The 11313-nt window shown below is 32.9% G+C and overlaps 2 protein-coding genes across 2 annotated transcripts; one reads left to right on the top strand and one right to left on the bottom strand.

Annotated features, from left to right (window-relative positions):
* The first annotated feature begins 327 nt into the window (after nucleotides 1-327).
* Nucleotides 328-4354, top strand: LOC139873223 (heavy metal-associated isoprenylated plant protein 39-like). The gene is made up of 3 exons (XM_071861160.1): nucleotides 328-405; nucleotides 1933-2008; nucleotides 3691-4354. Exons 1-3 carry the CDS (start codon nucleotides 400-402, stop codon nucleotides 4167-4169), a joined length of 561 nt encoding a protein of 186 aa, XP_071717261.1. The 5' UTR covers nucleotides 328-399; the 3' UTR covers nucleotides 4170-4354.
* Nucleotides 4355-5408: 1054 nt separating this feature from the next.
* LOC139873214 (uncharacterized) lies at nucleotides 5409-11086 on the bottom strand. The gene is made up of 9 exons (XM_071861150.1): nucleotides 10814-11086; nucleotides 9344-9608; nucleotides 9027-9128; nucleotides 8391-8473; nucleotides 8228-8308; nucleotides 7844-7946; nucleotides 7317-7767; nucleotides 7015-7214; nucleotides 5409-5606 (listed from the first exon to the last, which is right to left on the bottom strand). Exons 1-9 carry the CDS (start codon nucleotides 10945-10947, stop codon nucleotides 5496-5498), a joined length of 1530 nt encoding a protein of 509 aa, XP_071717251.1. The 5' UTR covers nucleotides 10948-11086; the 3' UTR covers nucleotides 5409-5495.
* Between the last annotated feature and the right edge of the window lie 227 nt (nucleotides 11087-11313).

The raw sequence follows: 11313 nt of genomic DNA, 5'->3' as shown, positions 1-11313 counted from the left end.
ACTACGTTCGAAACGGATACTTTTTAAAAAACACTGAATACGACGACACCTACAACGGCGCTTAACACACGGCCCGTTTCCCCTCTGTAAATACACAACGCTACATTAAATATGAATACGCATGCCAAAATCCCCGCCGTAACGCGCTGGCCGGTCCGGACTGGTTATCACTATATTGAGTACAACAGTTTTATTTCATTCTCTTTTATACTTTGCAAACTCTGTTTTTTATTCTTTTAACAATTTAACCCTTCAATCTTTTTCAGTAAAACATTATTTATATACTACACTTTTTGCTATCTCTCTCTCATATATCTCTCTCCATATTATCTCTCTCTTTCTCATATCTATTCTCTGAGTTCTACCTCCCATTTCATTTCTCTCATCTATGATAATTCAATGAAGGTTAGATTCAATTCATCTAATTCATTCCTCTGTTTTTTTATGCTTCTAAGATTCTGTATTCCAAATGGTATCTTTGTTACTAAAACAGATTCTTAAATGTTTTTGTTTTATGAAAAAATGCACATTAAATATTTATTTCATTATTCCATTATCAAAATGAATCTGATTTTTTTATTTCATTCCTCTGTGTATATTAATTCTCTTGTTTTAATACTTTCCATGAATGATTCAGTATTTCTGTTAGATTCGTTGCTTCAAATAACCGATTTCAAATGAGCATTTCTTCTACTAAAAAACCCATAAAAATCTTCGTTCACATTTTCAAAATAAATCTGAAAATCTGGTACATTACTTTATTTATGTTCATTCCCCTGTTTTCAAAATTCATTTTCCATGTATACTTCCAAGATTCAATATTTCTTTTGTTTCCAAATCCTATATAAGCCTTCTTAAACTTATGTTTCAACTAACATGAATCTTGATTTGTCGCTTACTTGTAATCTATGTGTTTGCTGTTAACCCCATAGCCCATAGAATCTTGTTTTTTATACGTATATATGTGTCTGTGTGCAAAATTATTACTCCGTATCTTTATATTTTAGGCCCCTTACGGAGTATTCTTTTGAGGGGTCATCAATCTCTAGAAAGGACTACAAATGTACTTTTATCAACTGTAAATTATTTTACAATCATTACTCTTGAAAGTGTGACAAGGGTGAAGGGTCATTAGATCTAAAAAAACAAGATTATATTTTATACTGTGATGAGTAATGTCATCATACTATTAAACTAAGGAAAATGATATATCCATCGTTATAATTACTACATCCAACACAATTATGCAATAGGTAGTTGTATTATATGCATAGATAGTTGTACTATTATGATGAATGTAGTAAATATGATTGTGGATATATCATTAGCCACTTAAACTAATAAATCAAATTATAGAAAGATAAAAAAAAGCCAGCCCATTTTAGGTACACTTTTTTTTTTTTTTACCAATTTGAAGTTTATGTATAGGTAAGACTTTTGAATGCTAATGTTTGCTTAATTAGTATACTTGGCTGTTTTTTTAGTTTTTTACCGTGCAAACCTTATTAGGTCTTATATCTATATAAACGTAGATGTTTTTAATGTAGATTGTTTGTTTTTTTAAAGATATATATATATATCGCAATATGCTTCTCTCACTGCTATAGACACAAACATAAACTGTATTTGATGTTCAATCTACAGATCTTCAGACTACGTCTTCTCTACAGACGTAGTTTATAGATCTACAGACAAATACATCTTAAAAAAAACAACACCCAAGTGTCATTGGCTAATAAAGGCAAACACTGAATTAGGAGACTGGTTGCATGGAAGTGTTCATCTACTTCTACTTATTCTATATTTTATATCCTTATTTTACTAGTTAAACCTCATTTGCATCACTATATAGACTTTAAACAATTCGAATAAATTAAGTCAATAATATTGTGACTCACATGAATTTATATTAATTATATAATGAATTTGTAGAAGTTTATACTTACGGTGGAGTTGAATGATGAGAAAGACAAGAGAAAGGCCATGAAGATTGTTGCATCTCTGTTAGGTGAGTTTGTTAAGGGTTTTTTGTTTTAAAGTATGGATGAGCATTGGTTCCCGAATTTTCGATATCATATTTGTACTGTACCGAATCGAATCGCGTATCATTATAATCGGTACAGTATTCGGTACTTATATATTCAATATTTTTGAATGTGGTACTTTCGGTACAGTACTGATATTTTCTCGTGTTAGTACTGGGTACCACTTTAACAATGATATAGTCACATATGATATTTACTTTTTCGGATTATAACTTGTATACTATGCTCCTATTTCGTTAAAAAAAAATGTTACTTTAAGTTGTATTGTGTAGGTTGGACGTAAATGTTATTTAAAGTGGGAGATTATAAATAAATTGAACTGAGATATGAAAAATAAAAAATAAAGTGCAAGGATAAAGGCGTTATACCATATAACTTGTAACTTTATTATATGCTCAAATCAAAAGGAACACAACAAACTAGTCGTTATGTATATTAGAATTTCATACTACGTATTATATTGTGTTAATAGCTTGTACGATTTAGTACTTTTATAGTACAATATATTTCCTGTTCTCAACGATAGACGTACGTTTTTTTTTTTAAAACTTGCATTATTAAGTACCTTTAGATTTTGATAGTTATTGTTTTGATGTATAAATCGATCTTTTTTGTGATTGTGTTTAAGCTTGCATCGAGTACTTTAGTAATTTTTTATTTTTTTTCTCATTAACTCAGTACCAAACGGGTATGGCACCGTTTTTACCATACCGATATTGGACCATACGGATACCATAACGATTAAATTGGTATGGCATTCGTTACTTAGCATAAGGTAAAAAAGAATAACGATACGAACCGGTTCAGTACCGGTACATTACCACGCTCATCCCTATTTTAAAGTATTTTAAAGTGTGTTATACATTTATGCCTACTGTTTTTAATATGTTGTACTTTCAAAATTTAAATTGTCATTAAACAATTAAGACGTGAGGAATTGAATTAGTTATGAACTCTCTATATAGAAGTATTTGATACATGTCATCGGGTATTAATATAATAATGTTGTGTTAACATTTCTTTTACAATTATATATCTTCGTCTTCATCTTCATCTACGTTTAAATATAGGGAAAATTGAAATGGAATGAATAACTAGAAGCGGATATATCCACATCTAAAACTCCAACTACATCAGTTTAGTTGCTATATTTATTTCTTTCATTATATATAAGATGAAACTAATTAACATGAGGTGAGTATATATAATTTTATTAGGTTGGGAGAAATGTCTTGGGAGAAATGTCGCATAGTGGGACATTTTTGTGGTTTACAAATATAATAAAAGACTTGCATAGTTGAATGGGTTATTATCATGCTTACGTATAAGCTAAGAATGATTGAAGTCGTTGTCTATTAGTCTATATGTATATCAACATGATATTGATGGATTTAAGATAATATGCTTAATAAAAAAGGACAAAAACGTGAAATATTATGACATTGACTTTATTAGTAGGCCTTAGTGTTTGCCCCTAATTGAAAATCAGATTGTGATTGAAAGGATTGCGTTAAAGAAGAAATATTAGGTCTAGTTAGCTTTTGGCCATTCATTTGTTCCGGGAAAAAGATAAAAGACACAAAAATAATGAACGGTTTTTAAACCTTAATTTGTACTCTAACGTATCATTATTATGGCTTTGTAGGGATTGATTCAATCACTATAAACATGAAAGAGAAGAACCTAACAATAGTTGGAACCGTTGATCCAGTAAGCGCTGTTAGCAAGCTTCGAAAATTTTGGCCAACTTATTTAGTATCAGTGGGACCCGCCAAAGAGCCTGAGCCCGAAAAGAAAGAGGAGCCCAAGAAAGAAGAAGAAAAGAAAGAAGAAGGCAAAGAGGAACCGAAGAAAGAGGAAAACAAAGAAGAACCTAAAAAGGACGAACCTAAGAAAGAAGAAGACGCGAAAGAAGCTCCAAAAGATGAAGAAACTAAGAAAGAAGAGAGTAAAGAAGAAGAGAAAAAAAGTGTGCCACAAGACCAATTAGTAGGAATGGTTGTGCCTTATAGACCATATTATCCTCAAATGCATAGCTACTATAACTATCACCCACCACCACCACATCATCATCAACATCAACATATCATAGAGGAGAACTCAAATGCATGTGTTATTTGTTGAAATGATTTGTAATACTCCGACTTTAAGGAGTTATTCTCCATGTTTTTTAGATGGTTGTCAATATGCGTTATTATATAATGCAAATATGAGGCACAAATAGCCTATAAATAGTGAGAAAGCCTTGGTACATGTATATAAGTGATGTGCTTTTTCTTAAGCTTATTATTGGGCTTTTTAATGGACTTATTATTGGTCCTTTTATGAAGTTGTAGTACAGTAATAAATTTTGGTTGCATTCTTATATTTGTGTAATACTGTAATGTACAAATACAGTATAAATTTTACGGAGTAAATGTTTTACAAGATGCAACAAATTGTAGCACACAATGTGGACTTCTTGATTTTCTTCTTTTTGTTTTTTTTTTTTTTTGTTTTTTTTTTTTTTGTTGGTTTCTTTTCTCTTTCGGGGACACCCAAACAGACAAAACACAAGAAATACAAGTCACCACAGTACATGTCGCCTGATATTTAGAGGCGGCCTAAAAACAAAATAGTGCACCACGACGAAGCTCATTAGACGACTAAAGTATAACGGGTGATGACAATGCCGAAGCTCGATATACTTTAGTCGTAATACATTTTCAGGCAATGCCGAAGCTCGAAATGTATTATCTTTTGTATAAATTATAATTCTATCGTTCAAATAAAGTGGTGATATATATATTATTTATAATAGTAATTGGTATAAATAAAAATGTTATTATTTATATTATTTATTGTAAGCGTTATAACTTTAGTTTATATTGAATATATATTATTGTTATTCAAACAACAACAACAACAACAACAAGCCCAATCCCACATGCGTGAGGTATGGGGAGGTGAGGCGTAGGCAACCCTTCCTCTATCCTAGAATAAAGAGAAATCATTTCTCCACCCCGAGTGAAACACTCATAAGAGTAGAGAAAGTCACCCCTCTCTGTTCGATGGATAAAGAGATTGATTCCAAAAGGACCTCCGGCCCAAATAAAAAACATTAAAAAAAAATTGATAAAATTGAATCCGGGTCCAAAATAAAAAACGGTCGAGAACCATAAAAAATGATTCCGGAAAAGATTCCCAAAAAATGACCCCGAAAACCGGAACCGGTTTCGGCAAAAACCAGATTTTATTGTCGTGTTTTTTTATTCCGGTTCTAGTTTTTTTGTCCGGTTTGTGCACCCCAAGGCCTGAGTGGGAAAAGAAGAGGACCAAGAAGAAGAAGAAAGGAAAGGAACCTTAAACGTAATTTTTGCTTTACTGTACTAATCCTCGAGATCATGTCATATTTTGTTTGATTTTCTAGTCAATATCACTACAGCACAAAATTATCACTATTGACTTGCTTTACTGAAAGAACTGGTTGATCTGTAAGCTTCCATGAGATTGTAAACTAATACTACTTGATTTGCTCCCAAACTTGCCATCATTTGCCGAAAATGAAGATCTCTTGAAGTCCTGCTCGTGCATAAAAGAAAAGAAAGTAAACCCCTTGATCATATACAAAGTAATAGCCACAACCACTTTCTAAAAGAAAGTACAAGCACACACTAAAGATACAACTTTGATATAAAGCAAATAAGCAAACTGCATAGGTTTAGAGGGCACCACAATACCACTAGGTAGCCATTATTTGCACCAAAGAAAAGATTGTGTAACAGGTCAAAATGGGCTGTGCCGGGCCCGTTAGACAATATAAATATACAGGGTTTGTATTTATCATTATTGTGTAACAGGTCACTAGACAATATAAAGATGAATAGGCTAAGCCAAATACAAAAAAAAAAAAAAAAGGGGGGGGGGGGGGGGGGGGGGGGGGGGCTTGTCCAATATAAAACAACTAGTAGGGATGGCAACGGATCGGATATGGATCGGGTGGTCTCATATCCACATCCACATCCATTTAATTTTTTAAATCCATATCCATATCCATATCCATTTAAATATAAATCATCCATCCATATCCATATCCGTTGGATTAAGCGGGTTAATGGATATCCGTTCGATGTTAAGTATTTATAAAGATATTTATATTTTGTAATGAAATTATCAAAGGATATTTAACAAATCTATGTAATATATGTAAGATGTGTGAATTTAATACTAGTTATATAGTTATATCTTCATAATTTAGATTATTGATAACATATTAATAGTTTATAGTCTACATGTACAAGGATATGTAAATATAAATGCATATATTAAAAGAAATATGTATATATTTATACGTATATATGTATTTCGGGTGGTAATTGGATATATCCGTGGATGGTAAATTGACATCCATATCCGATCCACTAATTTTTCACATCATCCATATCCATATCCATATCCGTTTATCATCCATTTAGATCATCCATATCCATGTAAATGGATCGGATCGGATGGATATCCAATGGATCGGATATCCATTGCCATCCCTACCCACTAGCAGACCCAACTTGACCAGAAACACCTCTCTGCAATCTGCACGCATACTAGAGTTGGTAGTCATAAAGAACATACTAAAGCAGTGGCGGATATATATGTCCCAGTGGTAGCACGGGCTACCACTAAAATACGCAATCTAGTGGCATCACCCAAAGGGCCCGAATCGGATTACAGGAACTCGATCCTTAAACATCCCGAGGGGCAGGTGGACCGGGTTTGAATCCTGAATAGATCCAGAAGAAAACCCCCCTCGAGGTCAATCTGGAGCTCCATATTTCAGGTAGATTAATTAAGAGGGTGAGTTGAGCGAGGCTCGAACTCATGACCTCAGCCTCAACCCCAAACACGAAATGGGGATACCACTCGGCTAGAAGCGCGGTGGTCAAGCAAACCATTTATGCAAATAAAAATCTACAATCTAAACCAGAAAACTTACTAGGGAGGGCTGACTTTGTGATTTAAGAACTTTGATTGTACCGCCTCTCCCATCAGCTCCGACAGAAATAAGATTACCTGATACTTGTCTTGGTCCTGAAGATGAACTAAAACCTTTACTCTGAGCCTTTTTGCACCATTTACCCAAGTAAGTTTTTGTTCCGTCTGGACCTATCAGTCCAGCAGAGAAACAGATGTCTCCTGGTTGTTTTCAATTTTGTACAAAGTGTATTAATACAGAGGCTCATCTTAAACAGACTAGCATCATTTAATTCAAGTTCATATAGAAAACAGTATAGTTACCTTCTTTAGAATTTACAACAGATGGAGGACTTAATTTTTTTATGTTAGGCAGGGGCATATCATCTGCAATCTCATGAACAAGCACCACATCCTCATCCTCATCTCTATAATTAGACACAGAAACCGCTTTGTCTTTACTTTTTTCACGCACGCGCTTTGGTAAACAGGAAGCTTCAGTTGCTGACGTATCCGATACGTCATCATCGATTAGAATGAAAGAACTAACACCGTTTTCATTGTTAGTTACATCATCATTCTCTATGACTCTTGACCGCTTTGCTTTTCTTGGATGAACACATGGTTCGTTTATAGTACCCTGACGTGTATGCATGTCAATACGAGAAGAGTTGACCCCATCTGATACATTTTCTGTCTTCTTTGACTTTTTTAATGTTCTCAATACTTCATTGTCTTTTTTTTCATTAGATGTCTCCAGTTCACCAATATAATTCTAAAAAGGTAACTTCCACACATTAGCATATCCATTAAACATGACTATATATAGGAACTGTTTTTGACATACTTACCTTTAATTCTTTCACCTTTTCCCTAAGTTTATCACGCTCTTCCCTGAGACGCCTCTCATTACTCGCTGAAAGTCTTTGTGTAGCGAGTAGCTCATTATAGTGCCTATTGAATAGCAGGAATTTATTACTTGTGTATAAATAATACAGATACGAAAATACATGAATAAAAATCAGTTGTGCCCACTACTCCCTCATGTTCACATACTTCTTATTGGTTCAAAGGACAAGAAACCTAATAAATATTTATATTACCGAAAAGAATATTGAACCTCAAATATTATTCAAGGGTGGGTTTCTATAGACTAAAACACCGCTAAACTCGTATAAGAATATAATAAAGCCCCAATATGTCCATAATAAAAGTTGTAAAGGTAAATAACTTACTTGACGCGATTAGCCAATGACTTGGTATCACAAGAAGTTAGTTTGACAATCTCATTCTCATCCAACTTATAATCAACAGCCCTGCAGCATTAAACCAATAAACATCTAAAATCTTTGTTGAATTATGAAGAAAATGTTGCCAATTAAGAAAAATAACACTTACACCTTATACGCTGCAAGTTCTTTGGTTAAAGCGCCGTTCCTCTCCTGCAGTTTAATGCACTCCAAATCTGATTCATTAAGTTTCTGTGATACGGTCAATGGCAAGAAACTAATCCTCGGGTGAAACATCCAAAAACAACTAAAAGAAACATATGCAATAGGTGCAAAATCATGGAGTAATTGACTAAATGCAATAGCTTATTTTCATTAAACATTTCCAAAATGTTCTTTTAACAGCAATTCGGGATCATCCATGGGGACTAAACCACCGACGCGTTCATCTCCCGCACTTGCATAACTAGCCCCCAATTGCTGCCCAGGAGGAAACACGGCTCAATCCGAGGGTATGGGCGGTAAAAAACCCCTATCCACTGCTCCCGCAACGCAATGTGCGGAAGACACCCTTGGGTGGAATTCAAGGGTTGAGAGGCAACCTTGTGAGCAATGCTACACCCCACGAGAGTCGAACTTATGTCCCCTCGCTTAGAGAGGCAGACCACTATCACATGAGCTACAACACAAGGTTAAACATTTCCAAAATGTTGGAAACATCACACATCTACTTTTGGGCAGATTTGCATAACCAATAAACAACTAGTGGTAAAAAAAAAAACAAAAGTTCTATAATAGTATTTACTTGTGTTTTTATATTAAGCAAGTGGCTGACTGAGCGTATATTCTCCAAAGCTTCATTTTTCGATGCTTCTTCTATCTTTAACTGCTCCTTGCATTCACAAAGCTACAGAAAGTAGTAAAAATATATAAAGTTATATTCAAATTCGAAGAAAAATATAAGCCTATATAATAGCAAACAAAAACAAAATAACTTTTTGCATGCATTATATTTTAAAATTACCTATTCGCCATCATTTGTCTTAAAATAACAACGAAAATAATACCTCATTGCTTATGTTTTTGAGATCATTTAACTTTAAAATACAACAAAACTATTACCTCATTGCGTAAGTTTCTGAGATCATTTTCTCTAATTTCTAAAGTTGAACTGAGCCCCTTAACCTTCCCCTCTAGTCTCCTGCATTCTAACTGTAGTTCCTCTGGGTTTTGTTTGTGTGTTTGAAGTTTTTGGGTAAGGTTCGGGTCATTAGAATCACCAACTGACTGAAAATAAAGTCGGCTCACGTTACACGATGAACAGGTTTGATTGCAAATAGGACATTTCTTCTTCCCTTTTGAACAATACTCAAACCATTGTTGTAAGCTACATTTGAAGACATAAGATACAAGAATCAATCAATACAATGTGTGAAAAGACAAAAGTAACTGCTAATAGCTTCTTGATACTATCATCCATAGTTATTTGCCATTATGCAATCTAAACATGTGTAACAATGAGCATAGCTTATAAGCTAAGAAGTAAAATATCAGTAACTAAGCAGTTGCAGAACTATTCCCAATCTTAAAAAAAAAAAAAAAAAAAAAAAAAAAAAAAACAATTTATGTATTACTAAAAAGGTGTAACATATAAGTCCAGTGTATACTCAAGACATAAGCTTAATAATAATTGTATGTCACTGATCATATTGATGATTTATATCTAAAGCTAAAACTGAAATTCAATTGTCATAAATCATCCCACCTCATGATTTGTGGTAAAGTTCATGCGCATACATTTTATTGGATCTATTATAACACTAGCTTATGTAATAACATCAAAAGAATTGTCTTGTAAAAAATATTAAAAATTCAGCCAAATAACGATATACAGTAATGACCTTCATTATTTATAGGGCAAAAAATACACTAAAAAGTACCATTTTAACCTCAATTTTCTATTTTAGGTAATCTATGTTTATGGTTATTTTGACGTTTAAAGGATTATTTTATCAAATGTTAATTAAAAAGAAAAGTATAGTTACTTTTAAGTTAGAACTCAATCAGCAAATTAACAATACTCCATTTTTTTAAAAGAATTATACGCAAGCATGTTCATTGCACTTACTTGAGGGTAACGAGCATATGCAAGCCTAATAATTGACCCATACGTGTGCCGTTAATCTTCTACGATCATATTACGAACAAGGAAAATTAAGTAAACATCTCGTTCAAAAAAATCATCATTCACGAAGTCTTCCATATCCTCAAGTAAGTGACCAATGATTAGGCTTGCATATGATTTACTTAAAAAAAATTGAGTATCGTTAATTTTTTTGACAAAGTCCTAACTTAAAAATAACTATACTTATACTTTTTGATTAAAATTTAATAAAACAATCTTTTAAACGTTAAAATAAACAAAGATTAACTAAAAGAGGAAATTGAGATAAAAAGGTTAACTTTTAATGAAATTTGCCCTTATTTATACGCTATAAACAAAGCCAAATCTATCAAAATCATGTAATAATTAAAATGAAATAAAAGTATTAGTGATAGTCAGTAAACATAAAAGAATAGTAAAATACAAACCAGAGTTCATGAAAAACATGACCACAAATTGAAATTGCTTGAAGATCTTCAACAATTGGTTTGAGATCTTCGTAACAGATTGAACAAATTGTTTTAGCGAATGGTTGTCTTGAATCATTGCAAGACGCGATCATAGTTCTACGAAACCCTAATTTTGAATGTAAAGAATTGGGTTTTAACGTGTGTGTATGTGAGAGTTTGAAAAGAATTGAAACTGCTGAAAAAAATTGATGAGCGGGAAGATGAAGAGAAGCGCGAGAAGATTTAGCAACAAATTAGCATTATATTAACCCACTCCCTATGATCACTCACTTTTTATTTGTCCAGTTGGTTATTTAACTTTAACTTTAAGGTGGTTAAAATTCTTCTGAGTATTAAATTGATTTTGCTGAATATATACCCGTGCGTGTACGGCAGTTCTAAAAAATAGTTTATTTAATCGTTACTATTTGTACCGCATTCTTTTTTGTTTATACTAATTTAATTACGAAACACTTTAG

Source organism: Rutidosis leptorrhynchoides, chromosome 1 (assembly GCF_046630445.1).
Source record: "Rutidosis leptorrhynchoides isolate AG116_Rl617_1_P2 chromosome 1, CSIRO_AGI_Rlap_v1, whole genome shotgun sequence".
Classification (NCBI taxonomy): Eukaryota; Viridiplantae; Streptophyta; class Magnoliopsida; order Asterales; family Asteraceae; genus Rutidosis; species Rutidosis leptorrhynchoides.
This window is presented reverse-complemented; position numbering and strand designations above follow the sequence as displayed.

What these genes read in the sequence shown, in the direction of transcription:
- LOC139873214 (XM_071861150.1), bottom strand. Translation starts at nt 10,947, where the DNA reads ATGATCGCGTCTTGCAATGATTCAAGACAACCATTCGCTAAAACAATT. An exon ending in TCATTGGCTAATCGCGTCAA is followed by an intron (nt 7,947 to 8,227) that starts GTAAGTTATTTA and finishes GCTATTCAATAG; the next exon opens with GCACTATAATGAGCTACTCG. An exon ending in TGTTGTAAATTCTAAAGAAG is followed by an intron (nt 7,215 to 7,316) that starts GTAACTATACTG and finishes GAAAACAACCAG; the next exon opens with GAGACATCTGTTTCTCTGCT.
- LOC139873223 (XM_071861160.1), top strand. An exon ending in GATTGTTGCATCTCTGTTAG is followed by an intron (nt 2,009 to 3,690) that starts GTGAGTTTGTTA and finishes ATGGCTTTGTAG; the next exon opens with GGATTGATTCAATCACTATA.